The sequence below is a fragment of the Trachypithecus francoisi genome, unplaced genomic scaffold (assembly GCF_009764315.1).
Source record: "Trachypithecus francoisi isolate TF-2019V2 unplaced genomic scaffold, Tfra_2.0 Lachesis_group10, whole genome shotgun sequence".
Classification (NCBI taxonomy): domain Eukaryota; kingdom Metazoa; phylum Chordata; class Mammalia; order Primates; family Cercopithecidae; genus Trachypithecus; species Trachypithecus francoisi.
In genome coordinates this window covers 55388536-55412863 of record NW_022681455.1, presented here as the reverse complement: position 1 = coordinate 55412863, position 24328 = coordinate 55388536, and the positions used below count along the sequence as shown (strand labels likewise).

The window sequence follows — 24328 nt, the reverse complement described above, 5'->3', positions numbered from 1 at the left end:
GCTCTAAATAGAGAAGCAGTATTATCAGGAGACTTCCAATAAAGCAAGGAAAAACGATTGAATTCAAGAACAGTGCTGCCATAGAACTATGGTAGACTTTTATTCATTTACTCGTTCATTCATTCACTACTTATTGAGTGGCTAATGTGTACCAACAATTGTTTTGGGCACTGGAGTGAAGCAGGCCACCTTGGGAGCTGCATGGTATAAGTCTTATTGGTCTTTCCCTTCTGAGCACAGACATTTCTTATTCCCTGAGAGGTGTGAGTGAAAAGAGGCTCTGGGACCTATGGCTGGTGACTGGGATCCCCAAATATGGATTAGAGAAGTGGATCCCAAACTTGCTTGAAAATCAGAACCACCTGGATACCTTTTTAAATACATATTTCTGAGCTCTACCCCAGGCCTACTGAATTAGAAGTACTGGGGTTAGGGCTAAATACCTATATTTTCAACACACTCTCTCTATATTTCTGGGGATTAGCCAGATTTGAGAACCAAAAATTTAATGTTCAGTAGTACTCCTCAATAATTTGGGCTTATCTTTGTGACCATGTTTCTTCATTAATAATGGAAAGATTGTTACTAACAGAGTTGGTGAACCAGCTGGCTTTAGTAAAACCTTAATATAGAAACCCCTAGCACACTGTTGGTGGAAATAAATTAGGACAGCCATTATGGAAAACAGTATGAAGGTTCCTCTAAAAATTAAAAATAGAACTACCAAATGAACTAGCAATCCCACTACTGGGCTTATATCCAAAGGAAGTGAAATTAGTGTGCTGAAGATATATCTGCATTCCATGTTTATTGCAACACTATTCACAACAGCCAAGATATGGAATCAACCTAAGAAAATGTAATATTCATACACAATGGAATACTATTCAACTATGGGAAAAAAATGAAATTTTTTAAATTTGCGACAACATGGATGAAACTAGATAACACTGTCCTGAATGAAAAATGCCAGGCCCAGAGAGACAAATAACACATTATCTCACTTATATGTGGGATCTAAAATGTTGATCTCATAGATACAGAGAGTAGAGGGATAGCTATTAAAAGCAAGGGTTGTTGGGGAGATATTTGTCAAAGGATGCACAATTACAGTTAGACAGGAAGAAAAAATTCAGGAGATGTATTGTACAACATGGTGACTATAGTTAATGATGATATATTACATCTTGCAAAATGATGAGTTAATGTAAAGTGTTCTCACCACAAAAATGATAACTACGTGAGGTTATGTATGTGTTAATTAGTTAGCGTTAACCATTCCACTGTGTGTGTGTGTGTGCATGTGTGTGTGTATTTCAAAATATTATCTTGTATATGGTAAATACATATAATTTTATATATCAATTTAAAAAATAAATAAATTTGGGGAAAAAGCAAAACATAAAAATTAAACTCCTAAAAATGTGTAGCAGTATTCACTATAGTCTTTGTAAGGCATCAAATAAAAGAAGCCTAATGGTTCAATTCTTAATCCAGAATCAAAAGAATGGTTTTAAAGGCAGAGTGTTAAAGAAGGAAACAACAGACACTGGGGTCTCCTTGATGGGGGAGGGAGAAGGAGGGAAAGGAGCAGAAAAGATAACTCTTGGGTACTGGGCTTAATACCTGAGTGATGAAATAATACATACAACAAATCTCCATGACACATGTTTACCTACATAACAAACCTTCACATGTACCCCCAAACCTAAAATAAAAGTTAAAAATATAAAAATAAAGGCACAGTGCTTAACATATACACAATATTTGCTATTTAATGGTCACTTTATACACTTAATCTCATTCAAGCTCTCAGGTTGGTATATGGAGTCTCTGGCAAAAACTTAATAGGAGAGTTACAACACAGACACCTTGGGCTCTGAATCAAAGCCGTTCCATCTGCAGTAGAATATTCCTTGCCATTTGAAATTTAGCACCTATTAGATATTATCAGATCTGTTAAGGAAATGATTCCCAGAAAGACAAACCCAGTATATCAGTTCTTACTATCCATGCACAGATGACTACAAACACTCACAGAGGTGGCTCTAGAAGACAGTGGTAAAAGGAAATCCTTCCCACAGGCAGAACATGAGCAGTACTCTTGAGTGTTCACTTTGTATGGAAAGACAAGTGGCTAGAAGTAAGACTCATGACCAGTGGCAAATTGCTTGGTCAAACGGATAAAAGAAGCAGACTTGGAAGATTTTAAAAAAGGGAATGAGGGAAAAAAGACTTGTGGAAGGACCCATGGTAGTGGCAAAACGTGAGCAAATTTTTATATCTCAGATTTTTGCCAGTAGAGAGTATCTACCACAGAGAAGAGCCTCCATGACCATACTTGTGCAATGAGCTTGAAGAATGTAGCTATGGTAGCAAGGATGGCAACTATGCATGGGCCTGACAGAATGGATTTCCTCTCCATAAGGCTGATCGGTTAGTGTTCTGCCAATGCTGAATGGCAAACCTTCCAGCAACAACAGATACCTATACCAAGATCTTATTTTAGCAGGTTGATGGCAGATTCATAATACCATAACCCTTCTACTTGAAAGAGGTAGTGATGCTTTCCAACTAGAATTTATATGTACTTTGGGTATGAATTTGCCTTCCTTCCCCACCATCAAAATGCTTCATAGAACGCCTAATCTTTTTTTTATGCAGCTACAACCTAAGAGTGAATCGTCTTGGATGTTGTACCATGCTCTTCATTTTTCTTTTCCCAGTGCTTTTCTGCCACTGAAGCATGAAATGTGGGGACCCACTCAGCACTCGTGCATACACTGTATGCAAGTTTTAGGGAATCAAGGCTAGTGGGGTCACCCCAAATCAATGAGGGACAGGATCCAAAGGTCAAATGCTTTCCCCTTTCTTCTCCTGTGAATAAAGTTCTGTGATGTATTTCACAAAGCATCTTAGAAGGTCCCCAAAGAAGCAAACTTCAGTTACCTGAATTAGAAAACAACTGAGTATTGCATCTTTGTACTGACTGTTGACATCCCATCTCCTTTACATGTGCTCCCAGATAAACTACTGCACACAAGTCATTGCTTTATGCTTTATTCTCTGTTATATGTACTGTCCAGATTCAAAAATAATTTCAGACCTTTCAGTATCTATCTATAATAGAGTACAAATGATAATTAAATAGGACTAGTTTTAGGGAGACAGATTAGATGTTTTGTTGGAAATACTGTGGCAAAGACTGGCAAGCCACTCAACAAACTCACTTTTCTTCCTCCAAGGTATAGAGCTAAACTACATTTCCCAGCCTCCCCACAGATAAGTAGAAACAGAAGTACATGTGCAATGCACTTATGACTGGCCCCTAAAAATCTTCAGTGTAATATCTTTTTCTGAATCTGCAGGATGAAGAAGCATCTGTGAACTTAAAAGAGGGTGCAGCCATACAGTAGAAACATGTGGAATCACTAAATAGCTGTATAACACCTAAATGCCTCTAACCCACTCAACCCATCCCACCTCTTCCCTCTGTAATTATATTTTATGTGAGTCAGAAATTAATTACTGCCTTGGCCTACTAGTATTTGATATGTTATTAGTGATGGCTTAGTGATGCTGAGCCTATATAAAAATTGACACCTTGAAGTAGGGCAGCTGCCATAGTATAAACCTAAAATATGGAGAACTGTCTTAGCAGTCAGGTGGTGAGAAGCTGCCTATTGGTGGCTGGAAAGATGGAGGCCCTTTTTTATTTTTGAAGTGGCAAATTATTTGGTACAACTTGCAAAGGAGATCAGATATCCACCTAGCCAGTAGCACTATATGAGGTGGTTTGAAAGAGCTGGAGTGATAGCATGAATGGCTCACTTTTGGCTGCTTGAGCAGGGTTTTACAAAAGAGAGATGAGCTCAGGTAGCAACTGGTTTTCAAGCAAAGATTAGAGGCATTAAAATAAGGACCCCTAACATTTAAAAAGCTGGCTACTTGTACGTCTCAAATAGTAAAATATAAGATTGAAAAATATCCAAGAGCAAATAAACCCCAAAGCTAGAAGAAGACAAGAAATAACTAAGATCAAAGATGAATTGAAGAAGATAGACACATGAAAAGCCTTCAAAAAATCAACAAATCTAGGAGCTATTTTTTTAAAAAATTAATAAAATAGACATCTAGCTAAACTAATAAAGAAGAAAAGAGAGAATAAATAGACACAATCAGAAATAATAAAGGGGCTATCACCACAGACCCCAGAGAAATACAAACGAACGTTATGGAATACTATAAACACCTCTATGCACATAAGCTAGAAAATCTAGAAGAAACAGACAAATTCCTGGACACCTTCACCCTCCAAGACTGAATCAGGAAGAAATTGAATCTCTAAATAGACCAATGATGAGTTCCGAAATTGAGGCAGTAATAAATAGCCTACCAAGCAAGATGGTATTAACACCTGAATCCTACCAGAGGTACAAAGAAGAGCTGGTACCATTTCTCCTGAAACTATGCTAAAAAATTGCAAAGGAGAGACTCCTCCCTAACTTATTCTATGAGGACAGAATCATCCTGATACCAAAACCTGGAAGAGATGCAACAAAAATAGGAAAACTTCAGGCCGATATTCTTGATGAACATCGATGCAAAAATCTTCAATTAAATACTGGCAAACCAAATCCAGCAACACATCAAAAAGCTCATCCACCACGATCAAGTTGGCTTCATGTCTGGGATGCAAGTTTGGTTCAACACAGCCCAATCAATAAATATGATTCACTACATAAACAGAACTAAAGACAAAAACCATGTGATTATCTCAGCTGCAGAAAAGGCCTTTGATAAAATGCAACATTGCTGCATGTTAAAAACTCTCAATAAACTAGTTATTGAAGGAACATACCTCAAAATATTAAGAGCCATCTATGACAAATCTACAACCAATATCATACTGAATGTGCAAAGGCTGGAAGCATTCCCCTTGAACACCAGCATAAGATAAGGATGCCCTTTCTCAGCACTCCTATTCAACATAGTATTGGAAGTTCTGGCCAGGGCAATCAGGCAAGGGAAAGAAATAAAGGGTATTCAAATAGGAAGAGAGGAAGTAAAATTATCTTTGTTTGTAGAAGACATGATCCGATATCTAGAAAACCCCATTGCTTTAGCCCAAAAGCATCGTAAGCTGACAAGCAACTTCAGCAAAGTCTCAGGATATAAAATTAATGTGCAAAACTGACACAAGACAAGGTTGCCCTTTTTTAGCACTACTATTCAACATAGTACTGGAAGTTCTGACCAGGACAATCGGGCAAGAGAAGGAAATAAAGTGTATTCAAATAGGAAGTCAAACTGACTCTGCAGACGACATGATCCTATATCTAGGCAACACCATTATCTGAGCCCAAAAGCTTCTTAAGCTAATAAGGAACTTCAGCAAAGTCTCAGGATACAAAATCAATGTGCAAAAATCACCAGCATTCCTATTCACAACAACAGGCAAGCAGAGAGACAAATTATGAACGAACTCCCACTTACAACTGCTACAAAAAGAACAAAATATCTAGGAATACAGCCAACAAAGGAAGTGAGGGACATCATCAAGGAAAACTACAAACCGCTGCTCAAAGAAATCAGAGAGGATGCAAACAAATGGAGAAACATTCCATGCTCAAGGACAGGAAAAATCAATGTCATGAAAATGGCCATATTGCCCAAAGTAATTTATATGTTCAATGCTATTCCCATTAAACTACCATTGACATTCTTCACAGAATTAGAAAAAAGCTATTTAAAAATTCATATGGAGCAAAAAAGAGTCAAATAGCCAAGACAGTCCTAAGCAAAAAGGACAAAGCTGGAGGCATCATGCTACCCAACTTCAAACTATACTATGAGGTTACAGTAACCAAAACAGTATGGTGCTGGTATAAGAACATGCACATAGACACACAGAAGAGAATAGAGAGCTCAGAAATAAGACCACGCACCTACAACCATCTGATCTTTGACAAACATGGCAAAAACAAGCAGTGGGGAAAGGACTCCCTATTTAATAAATGGTGCTGGGAGTGCTGGCTAGCTATATGCTGAAAATTGAAACTGGACCCCTTCCTTACACCATCTACAAAAAGTAACTCAGGATAGATTAAAGAAAAATGTAAAACCCAAAACCATGAAAATCCTAGAAGAAAATCTAGGCAATACCATTCAGAATATAGGCATGGGCAAAATTTTCATGACGAAAACACCACAAGCAATTGCAACAAAAGTAAAAATTGACAAATGAGATATAAACTCAAGACGTTTTGCACAGCAAAATAAACTATTATTAGAGTGAACAATCTACATAGTGGAAGAAAATTTTTGTAACGTTTCCATTTGACAAAGATCTAATATTCAGAATCCACAAGGAACTTAAACAAATTGACAAGAAAAAAAAAAAAAAACGCTATTAAAAAGTGGGCAAAGGAATGACACTTCTCAAAAGAAGACATTCATGTGGTCAACAAACATATGAAAAAAAGCTCAACATCACTGATCATTAGATAAATGCAAATCAAAACTACAACCATTGTGGAAGACAGTGTGGCAATTCCTCAAAGATCTAGAAGCAGAAATACCATTTGACCCAGCAATCCCACTACTGGGTATATGCCCAAAGTAATATAAATCATTGTATTATAAAGATATGTGCATGCGTATGTTCACTGGAGCACTATTCACAATAATGAAGACACGGGATCAGCCTAAATAACTGTCAATGACAGATTGGATAAAGAAAATGTGGTACATATACACCATGGGATACTAAGCAGCCATAAAAAGGAATGAGATCATGTCCTTTTCGGGAAAATGGATGGAATTGGAAGCCATTATCCTCAGCAAACTAACACAGGAGCAGAAAACCGAACACTGCATGTGCTCACTTACACGTGGGAGCTGAATGATGAGAACACATGGACACACAGTGGGAACAACATACACTGTGGCCCGTCAGGCAGGTGGTGGGAGGAGGGAGCACATCAGGAAGAATAGCTAATGGATGTTGGGCTTAATACCTAGGTGATGGGATGATCTGTGCAGCAAACCACCAGGGCACACATTTACCTGTGTAACAAACCTGTACATCCTGCACATGTATCCCAGAACTTAGAAAAAAGGAAAAAAAAAAAAAAGTGGAAGAAATAAAAGGAAAGTATCTCCAGTCATAAAAGGCCTAGTCTTTCTAAGTTAAATAAATTGATTGAACAGTGGAGCAAATCTCAGATTAAGGGTATTACCTTATTACATAGTCTATTGTTTAGGTTAGCTTAAATTATTAAATGAGAGAGACAGAGGCACAGAGGTGAGGAAGGAAAGAAATAAGGCGAACTTGGGAACTAAGTCAAGAAAAATTTTGTATTGTGAATACTGGCACATGTAACTGATAGAAAGCAAGTACACGAGAAACCTAACATATTTTTAAGAGATTATATTGCCAAAGGAGCACTGCTTGCAAAAGTCTGTGACTGTTAAACTTTAAAACAATTTTCAATCCTTCAAACTGTGTGAACAGGATTTGGCTATGAGCACTCCATGTTTCCAGAGGAGGGTATACTCTGCCAAACCTATTTCAGATATGGCCGTGGAAAAGTAAGGTCAAGGAAGAATCTTTCAGAGGATAAAATAGGAGCCACAGAGGGTAGTCTTCACAAGATATCTGATTCAGGTTCTCCTTACTGAAATCCACACTGCCAGAGAGGCTGTAAAATGCCTATGGTAAAGGATCTCATTGTGTGCTACTGTTCTCCCATTTTTCCTGATTTTGAATAGAAGGTTTTTTTTTTGTTTTTTTGGTTTTTTTTTTTTTTTTTTTTTTTTTGAGGTTTTGCTGTCCTGATCTATATGTAGGTATATAGTGGGGGGTTGGATGTGTTAGTGTTTGGTGTCGATGGCAGTGGATTGTCTGTCGATTACAAGGTGCCACAACATTTGGCTTGCACATCTTTTAACATTCAGGGCTTTGAGTTGGTAGATGATGCTGAATAAAAATTTGAAGAACATTAAGATGTCTCCACTGGAGAAGGAATAGGCATATTCTCTGTGTGAAGATAAAAATGCAATGGAAAGTTGGGAAGACAAAGAGTAAACTCTAGCAGAGACTTACTTGTTGATAAACAATTACAATTGCCTTTCCTCCCAGCACAAACCTGGACTATAGTTCCCTGTCTCCCTGGAGATAGGTGTGGCCATGTGACTGAGTTGGGGCCAGTGGACCATGAGTGTGTGTGATATGCACTGTTGCCACCATCAAACCATAAAATGCTCCTTTATGACTGTGAGGCAAACTACATTTTGTATTTTCCTATCCTCTGCTGAGTAGAGAAGACTTAGAGGTCCTGTGCTGAGGTACAGCTGCATGTAGGAAAGAGGCTAGTCCTCTGAATGACCATTGTTAATGCTGATTAGACTTATGCTCCCAAGGAATAAACTTCCATTCTGTAAAGCCACCGAGCTTCTGGGGCTTATTTGTTATATCACAATCTCAAAATCCCAAAGAATATATCAAGTAGGTGGACAGATAATTGGGTTGAAATCTTAGAAAAGAGGTCTTCCTTAAAGATTGTAAGTCAATGTAAGAAGAGATGATGCTACGGCCATGAAGGTGATATCCTTGGGGAAGATTATAGCGTTACTTTAGTAGAGAATCTACAGCTGAGTGTTGAAACACAAATATTAATTAGCCAAGTGGATAAGCCTACAAAGTAGAAATAAGAGGAGCATTCAGGGTGATCAGAGGAATAGGAGCCAAGGTCCGAGAGGAGTATATTAAGAAAAAAAAGTGTGGCCGGGCGCGGTGGCTCAAGCCTGTAATCCCAGCACTTTGGGAGGCCGAGACGGGCGGATCGTGAGGTCAGGAGATCAAGACCATCCTGGCTAACACGGTGAAACCCCGTCTCTACTAAAAATACAAAAATTAGCCGGGCGAGATGGCGGGCGCCTGTTGTCCCAGCTACTCGGGAGGCTGAGGCAGGAGAATGGCGTAAACCCGGGAGGCGGAGCTTGCAGTGAGCTGAGATCCGGCCACTGCACTCCAGTCCGGGCAACAGAGCGAGACTCCGCCTCAAAAGAAAAAAAAAAAAAAAAAAAAAAGAAAAAAAAAAAAAAAAAAAAAAGTGTATCAATTGTTCTTGAAGGGAGCTTAAAATCCAAATAAGACAAGGATCTCCAAGCCCTCTGAAATGGATATGGTTGATAACCTATGGGAAAGCTGCTTTTGTGAGTGGATCTATACCCAGAAGCTAGACTAGACTGGAAAGGGTAGATCAACCTGTAAGAGAAGAAGAAATTGAAACAATGAACCCAGGCAACTTTTCCAGAAAATTTTTCTATGAAAGGGGAAAAGAGAGGATGCTAATGAATAACTTGGGTTTATTTTTGTCTGTTTTTTTTTTTTCTTTTTTGTACAAATAGAGATTCTTGAATGTGTTTAGAAATGAATACTTTTGTTCTATTTCTGGTAGTCTAACAATATTAGAACCATGACCAATCACTCTACCACAAGACAATGACTAAAAAGTACTCAACAAATTTCAGATGAGATCCTTAAATGTAGAGTAGAATTTAATAAAATTCAACATTCATTTGCTGGTTAAAAGTGATTCGCATTCTGTGAATAGAAGAGAACTTCTTTATTCCAATCTGCAGTATCTACAAAAAACTTGTGACAAATGTCAGACTTAATGGTAAATGATGAGATAATTCTCTTCAAGATCAGGAACAAGGCAACGGTGCTCACTATCACCATTTATATTTCACATTTTTTCTGTAGGTCCCAGATGTTATAGGGAATAGGGGGAGGATTTTAAAAAGCCTGAATATTGAACAAAGGAAACAAAACTGTGATTAATGAAGGGTATATGGTTATCTACACAGGAAGAACAAAATAACTCTGTAAATTGTCAAAATCTATGAGTGTTTAACAACTTTGCTACATATGAATTTATGTATAGAAATCAAATGAATTTCTATAGTTCAACTATGAAGAGTTTGATAGTGTAACCCTGAGAAAATATGACTTTCAATAGCAATTGTAACATTTGGTCATACCTAGAAATAATTATAAATAGCCAAAGGTATGTAAAAAATACATTTAAAAATTATTTTTCATTGTCAAAGTAACAAGAATTTATTATAAGACAGAAAAGAAAAATATATATTTCTGTGGACTGGAAGGCTCAAAATCACTTTTTAGAAAATAAACAAATGTCTGGCAGCAGTTGCAGGATGGTGCAGTGAAGGGGTGTTGGGCAGGGCCCAGCATCAGAGGATGGGGAGCAGGCAGCTGAGAACTTACTTGCCCCTGTGAAGATGCAAAATGGCAAAACAAAGAAACACATATGTGCGAGGCTCCAAGCCACCTCTCGTGTATTTTATTGTTTCGCTGAATTTCAAAAACAAAAGCAAAAGAAAATCATTAAAAATTTCAACAATGACTGCAGAGCATTAAACCCCAGGATCTGGGATTCTTCTGAGCACAGGGCCTATGTAACTACACTGGCCACATGTCCATGAAGCTGATCCTACTGTCAAGTCCTGCCATTATATAATGTAATTTTATTGGTTTATTGGACATGAGAATTTTAAATCTCTCAACGATTCTCATGTTTAGCAAAGATTGAGAACTGCTCCCTAGAGAATACCTTGCATGTGTGTACCAAGAGAAATGTACTAAGATGCTCAGGCCACACTATTTATAATTTTTACAAATGGAAAAAAGGTTAACACATGCCAGCTATAGAATGAATAGATATATTTGCAATAGAATATTACATAGCAGTACAAAATAAGTCACTAGTTCTACATCACAACATGGTTTCATTTCAGGATACTAAAGGGGCAAAAAAATGTGATTCCATTTACATAATGCTGAAAACATGAAAAACTAAACAACATATTGATTGGAGTTTTTTTTTATGTGGCAAAATTATAAAGGGACGCAAGGAATTAATAAACACCAATTTCTGTATTGGGGAAGAAAAGAATGTGATGTTGAGGGGCACTTAAAAGAACTTCAAAACTCATGACAATGTTATTTTTCTTTAAATGATAAATATAATTATTCTTCATAATTATATTTATATTATAAAGTTTGTTTTGAACTATTAATCATGTAGTGAAAATTATCCTTTAAAAAAGCAATGGAAATTATCTAGTTGAGGAAGAATGGTTGAATATTCAAAACATGATTTAAAAACTTTGCCCTTTACATAACTCAGATAACACATAGTAGGGTCCAGTTCCAAGCCCAAGACTATGGCCTGCCAGGTCATCACTTTGTCATCAGGATCATTAGGAGGTATGCAGATCAATGAGTCTTCACATATCCACACAAACAGCTGACACAGGCAACAAAAGTGTCATTTACTGATACTAAAGACGCAGGATATTTTAAGCACAGTATAGGAGTAGGTAAGAAAAAATAGAACATTTCCAATAAGTCACTGAAAAGATGTTCTGTATTATTTATAATAAAAATACAATTTAAAAATAACGAAATTTTTCTCATTAAAAATGTAATTGGAACATACTTTTTTTTTTCCAATCCTACCAAACTTAAAAATGCACAAATGCACAAATGGTCTAGTAATTCCACCATTTGAAACCTATTCTCTGAAATGCCAGTGCATATGTGCAATAACATTTATTGTAGCAATGTCTGTAAAAATAATTGCATTCAAACAAAATATCCACATTAATAGATTAGTTAACAATTATGATGTAGCTATACTATAAAATATGATGTAATTTTTAAAAAGAATTAAGCTACCATATATATAAATACTTGGAAATGGGTCTACCATATATTTTTTAAGTTTAAAAAGCCAGCTGTAAAGCAATTAGTTTGGTTGCCTTAAAAAATGACTTTGTGTGTGTGTGTGTGTGTATGTGTGTCAGAGTAATGTAAACATATATATACAAGGTATTCAAAGTATGTATTTATTACAAGTAAAGAAAAGGTTCAAAAGAATATACACAAACCTTATTAACATTGGCTGTCTCTTGAGAATGGGATTATTTCTGTATTCTTTAAATTTTTTTAAGCATGTATCACATTTGTATTGCTATGTTTTCCATCCCTTGTAGGGTTTACTAAACAGAGGTTTTCTGCTTTTTCTTAATTCTCTTTCTCCTCCTCCTTCACCTTCCCTCTTTTCTCTCCTACTTCTTCTTTTCCTTCTTCTCCTTCTTCTCCTTCTTCTTCTTCCTCTTTCCTCTTTTCTTCTTACCCTCCTCCCCGTTTATCCTCTTCCTCTCCTCTTTTCTCTCCTCCTAACTTCTCCTTCTCTTCCTTCCTGTTTTCTCTTCCCCCTCCCCTCCTCACCCCTCCTTTTCCTCTTCCTCCTCTTCTTTCTCCTTTTTAATTATTCAAATGAAGGAGCTGAGTCTTCAGGGGCAGAATGGTGATATTTCATACCTCATTTACTGACTATACAATTGGTATTAAAAAAACAAAGCTCTAGGAAATGCCAAAATAACATTTCTATCAGCTTAAGGTACACCCTCCCACTACCTTCGGTATAATGGACTCAAAACAATAATGGATCCTTTAATTCTTTCCGTGTCTATGGTCCTCTATCTTTTAACCAACTTTTCTCTCTTCCATGGCCCTCATTTCTCTGTTAGCTCTAAGGGTCACAAATTTGTTCTGTGCTACAGATTATCACAGACAATTAAGTTTGTTGTGAATCTGGAGGTCAGCAGGTAAGTGGAGGTTGGTGACAGAACACATGGTTTGTTCAGGATGCTCTTCTGCCTGAGTGTAGTCATGCACACAGGAATGGATAAGGGCTCTTCGGTGCATTTTCCAAGTTTAGTTCTCAGAACAGAACTACGAAGTTCAGACTAACAGGGCTTTGGAAAATATGGAACAGATACAAGTTTTTGTTTGTTTTTCTGTTTTGTTTTGTTATTTTTTTTCATTATCCTTTCACAAACAGGAGAATATAGTGGGCTCCAAGTCAACCAGGCAGGGTCATGTCTATACCATACTCAATGTAAAACCCTGGGCAAGCTATTTAATCTTATAAATTTATTTTCAGATAATGTTACGTTCCAAGAAAGTGTTTTTCAAACTTCAGCGAACAACATGTTAGTAAGTCTTAAAATCAATTTAGTGAGTAGTGATCAGCATTGGGGAACAATAGAATAAAGCAATAAAAATTTGTGAGAAACAGAGTATATTGCATAAAAAAGTGAGTACAAAGCTAATATAAACATATATTACTTACTGTGGCCTAAGCTCAAATGAGTTTGAGAAACAATACATTTAATTAAGCAAATGTGACAGACTGAAAAGCCTCCCTTCACTGTCCTCTCAGTTCTATTCAGTTGACCCTTTCAGGTAAAGAAAGTAGAAGCTAAAGGGTTTTGGAAACATACTGCAATGACGGATCTTTTGAAAATGCATGAGAATGCTAGGCCGATGTGAGAAGCCAGGGCAATGATGAAAGACATACTTCCTTCAAAAAATGTCCTGGTGCTACTTCCATATATTTGAGGCAATGGATAAAGATTTGTTAGAATAAGCAAGGCCTAAGGACTTGGTTTTTGGTTTTATTTGGAATTTTTGCTATTAATTTAAGTACAGTCATCACTCCATATCTGTGAGTTCTGCACCCACTGACTCAACCAACTTTGGATCAAAATGGGAGAAAAAAACAATTTTAGAATAGCACAACAAAATGTATATGAATGTAAGATACATTATAACCATGATTTACATGGCATTTACCTGTAAATAATGTATTAGATATTATAAGTAATCTAGATATTATTTACAGTATATGGGAGGATATACATAGGTTATATGCAAATACTACCCAACTTTTTATCAGGGACTTGAACATGAACAAATTTTGGTTTCCATTTGAGTCCTGGAACCAATTCCCCATGGATACCAACGGACAACTCTACCAAGAACTGTGACCAAAGACCTTTGAGGTTCCTTTAAATTTCCAATCCTGTCATTTGAAATTCCTAGTCTTAGTAGGTAATATTTGGAGCAAAAACTTCCACTTCTTAGGTAAGTAAAGAAAAGTGAAAACATTTTGAATTTTCATTTTCCTAAAGCATTCACATAGTACTTTAATGTTTATGGATTTTCAAATGTCCATCTTTAGTACCTCTGCAAATTTTTTGCTCTGAAAAGGTTATAGTAAGCAAACACTATGAAAATCAAACACAATCATTGTTATATTTGAGAAAAACAAGTTTAGAACTAGAATTAGGAAGTTTAGACCTATATATTTAAGAGAATTCACGCCAAAAAACTGAGTCATTATTAACCTGTAGAATCAACATTTTTCTTCATACAATGCAATATTAGAAAGAACCTATAAATAACCGTTATTACATTACAGTATATATTACTGTTAGTTTAATTTGGTTAATACCAGATTGGTTATTTGGTATTTTCCTGCTGTAATCATATGAGACATTCATTATAAGTACTTTCAGTTTCAACAGAACTAATGTTAATAAGAAAGGAAAATCAGAAAATATGACTTATACAACACTGCAATTCTTCTCTGTATCATGATTTCAGTTGAAATGTATCAGTAGTGCTAATTATAGAAATTGTGGATATACCACAGAAAACACTGTTGAAATCAAAACCATACACTCTGAGTTGTATATCTATTACCTAATACACAACAAATCACACTTTTTATCATATTTGGCTAATGTGCATCTCCTAAATATCTGTAAGGAAAAATAGAAATAGTATAGATCTATATCTGTCAAACATTTCCAACAAATATAAAGATTTGGTTTGCTATGAAACAGTAAATATTCATTATTTCCTTCTAGAGACAGTACCTGCAGATATGGTAGTTACAACTAGGGACCTAGGGGTAGGGGCCTGGGGAAGTTTAGGGACATAGATGGCTGCATGGTCTAACCCTGAAGATGGATAATAGAGAGGTTTTGAATTAGTACATAATCACATCTGTAGGTTCTTTCCTTAAGACTCAGAAAAGTCTCTCTTGACCATTTGCTCACTTTGAGATGCTGAACAAATTATTTAAATTACTAAATATCAATTTTCTTGCCCCTAAATTAAATAATAAATTTGTAAAATACGTTTTCCATCTCATCATTTTAGGTTGATTAGCAGACGTGTTGAAGACCAAGGGGAGAAAAACTAAATTGAAGAGTGAATATATTGTACATAGATCAAGGCAGCCAATTATAGTAGGTTGTTAGAGTAATGTCCCTGATTAATCTGACCTTGAATATTCACATCTTTACGTATTCCACTCCCACAATGACTCTGAGGTTGCCCATTGTGATTTGCTTGGTTCAGTGAAATATTTACAAATGTGACAGAAGCAGATAAAGATAGCTGCACAATGGGGTTTAGCCATTAAGAATTATTTTGCTGCCATGTAAGAGTTTTTGGCTATACTACTGAAGATGTTATATGGAAAAGAACCACACCATCCCAGCAAATGGTGTCTGCTAATACCACCTTGGACCAAACAGCCTCAGCAGAGCCTGTTGGTACCAGATGACAATAGGCACATGAGTGACCCCCAAAAAGACCATCAGAAGAGCCATCCAGATAAGCCAAGTCCAACATGCAGAATTGTGAGCAAATAAATGGTTATTGTTTGAAGCTATTGTTTTGTTACTTAGTATAGATACTTGTGGTTTGTTATGTAGCAATAGATACTTGATATATCCATTTATCTGACAGAATAAGTCTTCCATGCTTTTGATATTGAAATCAATAAATTAAGAGTGACCTATCATATAAATTTTTTAAATGTACTATTTTCAGGTAAGTGAGTAAAATAGTAAATATGCAGAACATAATCAGAAAGCAAATTTTCAAATGCAATAGCAAACACAAAAATGTCTGTGCCATGCTGGATTACCACCTTGTACTGTATAGGCAAAAACAAAATAGATAGATAGATAGATAGATAGATAGATAATTTTAGTTAGGGAACTTACTGAAACATGATTTTCTATGAAGCATGTGCTGGAAAATCTTGCACAAAGATTCCTCACTTTGTGTAATGGTCCTACAGTTACACTGCACTTGAAGGACTGTCCCAAGGATATCTATGTAAGCAGCTTTGCACTCATCACTTCCTGAACAAGTGAGGTCCCGTTTGCTTAAGGAGCTAATGCAATTCTCATCTTCATGGCACTTTCTAGTCACACGCTGCCAGCATTTTGACTGAAATGTTCTATAGTGCCTCCTAGAGAAAGAGTGAAGAAAAATAATTAGTTTTAAATCATACTATTTCACAATAACATGTGATCCCCCATCACCTAATGAAAGACATGGAACACAATGCCTCCGAGATGCTAGTACATAGTTGAAAAGTAAATTTGAAATTTCAAAAATCACCATAGGCAGTGTGAAAGAAATTGTAATCTTGTGAATTATTGTCCCTTTATTGTGATGAAAGACAAAGGCTAAGTTGAGGATTCCCTGGATGGATTTCCCTTTATTACTAATTGTATTCCAATATATGATGATTTGAGGTATGAACTACTTCAGAGATTTCTTGGCAATGTTTTATTCTGAATATAGTTTTGTGGCTAGCCTTTGGCCACTGTGTCACACCAAGTGATTTCAAATAAGATACTTGACCTTTCAAGTCAGTTATCCCACAGGATGGGAGGTGCTTTATACTTTTTTAACAGATTAAGCAGACTAATTAGAATTTACAATATGTTGTGAGGTATAAGATTTCTGATTATGTATTTGATTATCAGTATAATAAAATTGAATAAAAGTCTGGATAATGTACACTAATTTCATTTTTGAATTTTTTTTACAATCAGAATATATTTTCATTAATGGATGTAAGAATGAAAATCTTTCAATTTAATCTTTGTCACCTAAAATTGCTTTTTGCTCTTTCTTGAATAGGTTGCCATCAAACATGTATCAAAGCCCTATGAGTACATGACATTTTCATGAAGTTACTTGTCCACATGGATGCTGCTATGTTAAAAAACCAAAGCTCAATTGTTTTTAATAATTGAATATTTAAGTCATCTTAAAGGATAAGCTTTTAAATATAATATTGAAGATTAATTCATGTACATTAAATTTATAATAAAGGAAATACTGCAAATTTTCTGAACATATAATTATTAGGCCAGAAGAACAAACATTCCTTCAATGCAGTTAAGGGTTACATATAAGATATATTCTAAATGTAAGTTTTGGAAGTATTGATTGTCGCTTAGATAGGGAATATATCTGTACCTATATGCTATTTGTTAATTTTAAATATGTGCTTTACTAAGTTTAAATTGCATGATTTATCTACTTACAGATAAGTAGATACATTTTCACTCAGAAAAAATGCCATGAAATTTTGCCAAAATGATGAACTAAATAATATTTAATTAAAAATAATATACTACTTTGGTACACTGTATTCCGAAACCATTTGAAATATAAATGGACTAAAGTCTCCAATTAAAAGACATAGTATGGCTGAATGGATTAAATAGATGAAAAATAAAATGAGCCAATGATCTCTTACCTCTAAAAAGCATATAGCATCCATAAAAAAACACATAGAGTGAAAATAAAGGGATAAAAAAAGATATTCTATGCCAATGGAACCAAAAAAAGAAGCAGGAGTAGCTATACTTTTGTTAGACAAAATAGAATTCAAGACAAAAACTATAAAAAGAGATAAGGTAATTACTTAATGATAACGGATTCAATTCAGCAAGAGGATATAACAATTTGTAAATATATATGCACCCAACACTGCAGTACCTAGACATATAAAGCAAATACTATTAGAGCTAAAGAGAGAGACTTCAACATTTCACTTTCAGCATTGGACGGATCATTCAAACAGAAAATCAACAAAGAAACATCAGACTTAATCTGCACTATAGATAAAATAGACCTGATAGATATTTACAGGACATTTCATAAAATAGCTGAAGAATACACATTATTCTCCTCAGCATGCAGATCATTCTCAATGACAACCCATATATTAGCTAACAAAGCAAGTCTTAAAATTTTCAAAAAATTGATATCATATCAAGTATTTTATCTGATGACAATGGAATAAAACTAGAAATCAATAAAAAGTGGAACTTCGAAAACTAAACGAATACAGGGAAATTAAACAATATGCTCCTGATTGACCAGTGTGCAAATAAAGAAATTAAGAAAAAAATTTAGAAATTTATTAAAACAATGAAAATGGAAGCACAACATACCAAAACCTATGAGATATGGCAAAAGCAGTATTAAGAGAAAAGTTTATAGCAATAAGTACCTACATCAAAAAAGTAGAAAAACTTCAAATAAACAAATTAGCAATGCATCTTAAAGACCTAGAAAGGCGAGAGCAAACTGAACCCAAAATAAATAGTAGAAAGTAAATATGAATAAATATCAGAGCAGAAATAAATGCAAGTGAAACAAAAAAAGTTCAAAAGATTAACAAAATGAAAAGTTGGTCTTTTGGAAAGATAAAATCTCTAAACCATCAGCCAGACTAATAGAAAGAGACAAAACCCAAATAAAAGAAATCGGAGATTAAAAAGGAAACATTACAACTGATGCCACAGAAATTCAAAGGATCATTAGAGACTACTATGAGCAAATATATGCCAATACATCAGAAAATCTAAAATGGATACATGAATAAATTTGTAGACACAAACAACCTAGCAAGATTGAACCATGAAGACATCTAAATCCTGAACAGACCAATAACAAGTAATGAGATCGAAGCTATAATAGAAAGTCTCTCAGCAAGGGAAAACCTAGGACCTGATGCTGAATTTTACCAAACACTTAGAGACAAACTAATACCAATTCCACTCAAAATATTTCCAACAATATAGGAGGGAATACTTCCAAACTTATTCTATGAGGCCAGTATCAACCTAATACCAAAACCAGACGAGACATACCAAGGAAAGTAAACTATAGGCCAATCTTCCTGAAGAACATTAATGCAAAAATCCTCAACAAAATCCTAGCAAACCAAATTCAACAACACATTAAGATTTTTTCATCATGACCATGTGAGATTTATCCTAGTGATGCAAGGATGGTTCAATATACGCAAATCAATCAGTTTGATACATCATATCAACAAAACGGAGGACATAAAAGATATGATCCTTTCAATTGATGCCGAAAAAGCATTTGAAAAGTTCTACATTCCTTCATGATAAAAGCCTCAAAAGCTGGATATAGAAGGAATATACCTCCACAGAATAAATGCCATATATGACACACCAGACCAATAGCTAGTATCATATGGAATGGGGAAGAACTGCAAGCTTTTCCTCCAAGATCTGTAAAGAGACAAGGATGCCTACTTTCATCACTGTTATTCAACATAGTACTGGAAGTCCTAGCTGAGCAATTAGACAAGAGAAGGGGGGAAAAAAAGGCGGGGGGCGGGGGAGTATCCAAATTAGAAAGGTAGAAAAAGTATCCTTGTTTGCAGATTATATAATTTTATATTTGAAAAGACCCAAAGACTCCACCAAAGAACTCTTCAAACTGATCAACAAATTCAGTAAATTTGCAAGATATAAAATTAACATACAAAAATCAGTAGCATTTCTATATGTCAACAGCAAACAATCTGAAAAATAAATCTTCTAAAAGTAGTCCCATTTACAATAACTGCAAATAAAATAAGACACTCGGAATATGTCTAAATGTCCAAAAAAGACTAAGCAAATTAATTAAGCTACATCCACGCAATGGCATACTCTATAGCTACTCAAACATTTAAGAATTTTCTTTTTTAAAATTTCTTCTAAGAAAAATGGGACAGATGTGCAGAACGGGCAGGTTTATTACATAGGTATGCATGAGCTATGGTTGTTTGCTGCACCTATTGACTCGACCTCTAAGTTCCTTCCCCTCTCCCCCTACGCCCCAGCAGACCCTGATGTGTGAATTTTCTTATATGCAATTATGGAAAGATCTTTAATCCACATTTAGGGAAAACTAACAAAAATAATATATAGAGAAGGATATCATATGGTGCCATGTGTTTTAAATCAATTAAATAAAAATACATGCATATTTTAAAGTATTTAGAATATTTTCTAAGCAAATACCTTGTCATTACTTTTTTAAGTTAATATATAAAAATACAATGTATTATAATTTTCCATAAATACCCAGACTTTTGTGAAATTGGCAAGACATAATCTCACCTCCCAGAGGGTATCTGTACTAGAGAAAATTACTTGAGAAATGGCCCTTAAATTGTCCTCTTTGGCTTTTAAAAAATAAAGGAATTTCAAAACCCATCGTGAATTGAAAAATCTGGAACAGGGACAGAAACTGTATTTTAAAACTGAAGTGCCCTGTTTTGCCTATGTACAGGCTCTTCTGCAAAAAAGGTAAGTATCATAAAGGGCTTAATATTCTCATTGAAGAAGTGGTTTTCCACTTGGAGATTTGTTTTTCATCTGAATTACATTAACAATAATTTAATATAAATGCTGGACATCTCCCTAAGGCAAAATTTCCTCAGGAAAATGATAGGATTTGTCTTTTCACATTGACTACTAATATTATATAACATTTCCATCACCTCTATAAAGTACTCATTAAGGGACTATTTGCACATAGTGAAAGGAAATTGAAGACACACAGTTCTTACACTTGAACTAACCTAAGAGAAATTACATGAGAAGAAATATGTATATGTACATTACAATATAAAAATTAAGTGTACAATATTCCAAAGTGAGAGGAAGGGAGATGACGTTTTTTGGGTGGTTATCCCACTCCAGACCCCACAGCAAACATTTTGAGAAGGTGGTTAAACCCGGGAGTCCTTATTGAGGAAAATCATCAACTCTGTGCCAGTCCATCTGAGAAGGTGTTGATACCAAGGGGAGGTTAGTGTAAGAGTGTGTGCTTCAGTCTATATCATAGGAAGTCTCAAGGACTGTAGCAGCAGAGCCATCCTTGCTATTAAAATATTTTCTTTGATGTGGATGCTCAGAAATACCATGCTTTGAAGGTTGAATGCTAATAGCTTCCAGATAATTAGATAGCACCTCTAAAGCCCTGGCACTGGAATCAGGCAAAGCTGGGAACCCACCTGTGAATAAATCTGATATTTTTATAGTAATTGTTATTGAAACAATGGTGTCCCCTGGCCCTGGCTGGTTAAAATATTATTAGGTTTCATCGTTGATGTAGGAATGTGATAGTCAGAAAGGCAGAATAGTAATAGTTTTAGTTCATCTGATGTGAGAAAAGTAGTGTACTCAAACGTGTTTACCATATTTCATTGATTTCAGAAGATACCATAATTTATGTACAACAACAATAACAACAAAAAACACCTGTGGGGACTTAAATTATGACAAATGTCTTTGTCATTGACCTTAAAAAATTATTTCAAATATGTCAGGGATGTTAAAATATGTAAAAAGAAATCGCATCTTAGAATCAATGAAATATAGTATTTCTCTAATAAGGATTTTTGAGATGATAAATGAGTTGGAAAACCTAAATTGCACTATAAAAAGTATTTTGTCACTGCCTTTATTGTTCACTCAATAAAAATAAATAATAAGCCTTAAAATAACTGACACACATTTGCATGAAAAATTCTCAAATACTATGTAAAGAAATTTGATATCCTATGTGATAAGTTGACGAAACATGTCAACGCTCTAGGACTCTGCTTAGTTCTTTACTACTTATTTCATAGAATGTGTGCTATGGGGAAGCAGTTCTTTTTAACAAATATTTACAAGATCCGGAACTACTTTGCAAGTTACAGTGACTGAGAATAAGAGTAGACATAGTTAAAAAGCTAAAAAAAAGAATTTTACTAAGAACCTTCAGGAAGTTGGTATCATTACTTTTTTTGGTTTTTTGCCAGTGGTTGAAACAAGGGGACAATACGACAAATCACACACTAAGCCACCTACATGTCCAAAGTCCTAGGCAGTGTCCCTCAAGCCCTTATATGATAAAGGACTGTTCACACCCACTCAATTAAATCTCTCATCTCGTCCCTATTTCTCTCCCCTTTGCACACTCTACCCTCACAGCTTTTCTAACATGTCACATACATGTTTTCCTAAGCTGGCTCGTCAGTTTGCTTAGTATCTCCTCTCTCAGTATCTACTGAGAGAGGCCCATTTTCTCACTTCAGCTATGGTAAAATGCTTCCTGTTGGGGCCACCCCATTTACCCTGCAACTCTTTCAGCCCATTCACAATCCCTTTTATTCTGTTCTTTTTTAATCTCCAGAGCACTCACTGCCTTAAAACAACATATACATTTTTAATTTAATATTTGTCTTCTCTCTGGACTATAAGATCCATAGGCATTTGTTTCTCTTATTCATCATTGCCTAGAGTAGTAGTAGGTGCTTGGTTACCCTTTGTTGAATTAATAAATAAATGAGTAACATTACTCCCCCAAGAATCAAAGGTGTGAGGTTGGAAAGAGGACAATGAATACATTTCTATGATCATGGCATACATGTGTGCTAGGGATGTCCAAATGCTACTTGTATACAGCATCCTTGACATAAGTAACTCCAAGAAAGACTCTATCTTAGATTTCATAGGGTGCTTTTCCAACAGTGATAAAATATTTTGCTAAATAAACAAGACTGCATCCAACCAGATAAGGACATAAACAAGTATACTCTTCCACTATCAGCCTTCTCAAGAGGACTCTGTGGCCATAAACAGAGTAGGACTTCAGCAGCTCAAAATGGCTATCTTACCTGACACCGTCTTGCTATCACTCATGATAAGCACCCAGCATCTGCTGCCAACAATTCTCCCAACATCGAAGACTCTTCCTTGCAAGATCGATGGACAGCCCAGATAAGACCAAAGGAATCTTTGTTTTTGTCACTCTTCTGGAGTGACAAACCCTTTTTGCTATCCCTTTTCTCTTAATGTTAAATGTTACTTTGTTGTGGAATGTTTAACCTATAACCCTTATATATTGATTAAGTATACTATTACATATGGTTTGCAATACTGACTGATTTGTGGAGTGGCTTCAGTCTGTGTACCCATGGCTCTGAAAACAAAGTGAATGAGAAGTACCAAGGAGAACTGCCTCCTTGGGAACTCCAGGTAGCTCATGGCTTTTGGGACTGAACAGTATTAAAAGTCTGACATTGTGAAAAGACACAAATGTGTGTGGACCTGGTTATCTCTGACCTTGCACCACTCATATGAGTATTTAAGCTACCTTCTTCTTCCTAATCTCCAGTCTAAGACAGAAATAATTTATTTCAAAGTTTGAAGAGTCTCCTTGACAAAATAATAAATTTGTAACAGCCTTATACAATTAAACAAAAAAAATTAAAAGGCTGATATATAAATCAGGTCTATTAACTAATTCATTAGACTAACTTGAATACATAATTTTTATAATACTATTTCATGGCTACCATATTCTGACATGCTGATTTTTTATTTCAAAAATCTATTCTGCATTTGAATTTCAAAGATGATACTGCACATGTACCACAGATTCAAAAAACTATGAATTGTCTGGCTTTATTTACACCATGTTGGATGATGGTGGGAACCCTAGCTAATGTAATGAGATCAAGTGTTAGGACTGGACTGTAACAAATAAGGTGCCGAAATAAGAAAGTAATATATGAGTGTTTTTACCCACCTGCATAATTCATCATTTTGGCAGCTGCGAATTACATTGAGGCAAGTAGGGGGTGGAACCATGCTCAGTGCACATGGCTTGCTGTGAAGAGCTTCTTTGGACTGCTGACAAGGTATATCAGATTGAGAACAGTCACAAAAAGCCAACATCTGGGCAATGTTAAAAGGTATATTTTGATAGAAGAACCGTATGGCTGCTTGGCAGTGTTTCACATCACACGGATTTCCATTTGCTGAGCAAGCTTTAAGGTAAGAGGCCAACTGTGCATTACAGACCACATCCCCTACACATGCCTCTGCCACTTCCAAACAGGACCACATCCCTTTGAATCCTGAAAGCAATGATATGCCCAGGTCGTGGAAAAGTAAACACAAAACTGTACATACAGAATCTGTAAAACACTGTGAGAAGTCTATGAGCAAAATACAATGATATACCAATGTCCTATTTTGGGCAAACATTACATCTTTTAGAGTAAGTATGAATTTACTGAGACCTAAAGAGTAGACTTATTGGAATCATCTTTCATCTATACAGGATACACATTGTTATCTAGAGTGATGGGAAGTGTGCAGGGCCAAAATTGAGCTGAAGGAAAAATCTCCCAGTCCAGGGTTTTCAAATGCAAACAATAAATCTTCAGAAATTGCATTTGAACTATACAGCTTATGGTTA

The 24328-nt window shown here is 35.5% G+C and overlaps 1 protein-coding gene across 1 annotated transcript in view; it reads right to left on the bottom strand.

The window, feature by feature from the left end:
• Positions 1 to 24328, bottom strand: part of GFRAL (GDNF family receptor alpha like) — a 71901-nt gene that overhangs the window by 22004 nt on the left and 25569 nt on the right. Inside the window, exons 7-8 of the mRNA XM_033217495.1 lie at positions 23654 to 23984; positions 15964 to 16214 (exon numbers count right to left, since the gene is read on the bottom strand). Coding sequence (XP_033073386.1) covers positions 15964 to 16214; positions 23654 to 23984 — 582 coding nt within the window. The remainder of the gene's footprint in view (positions 1 to 15963; positions 16215 to 23653; positions 23985 to 24328) is intronic.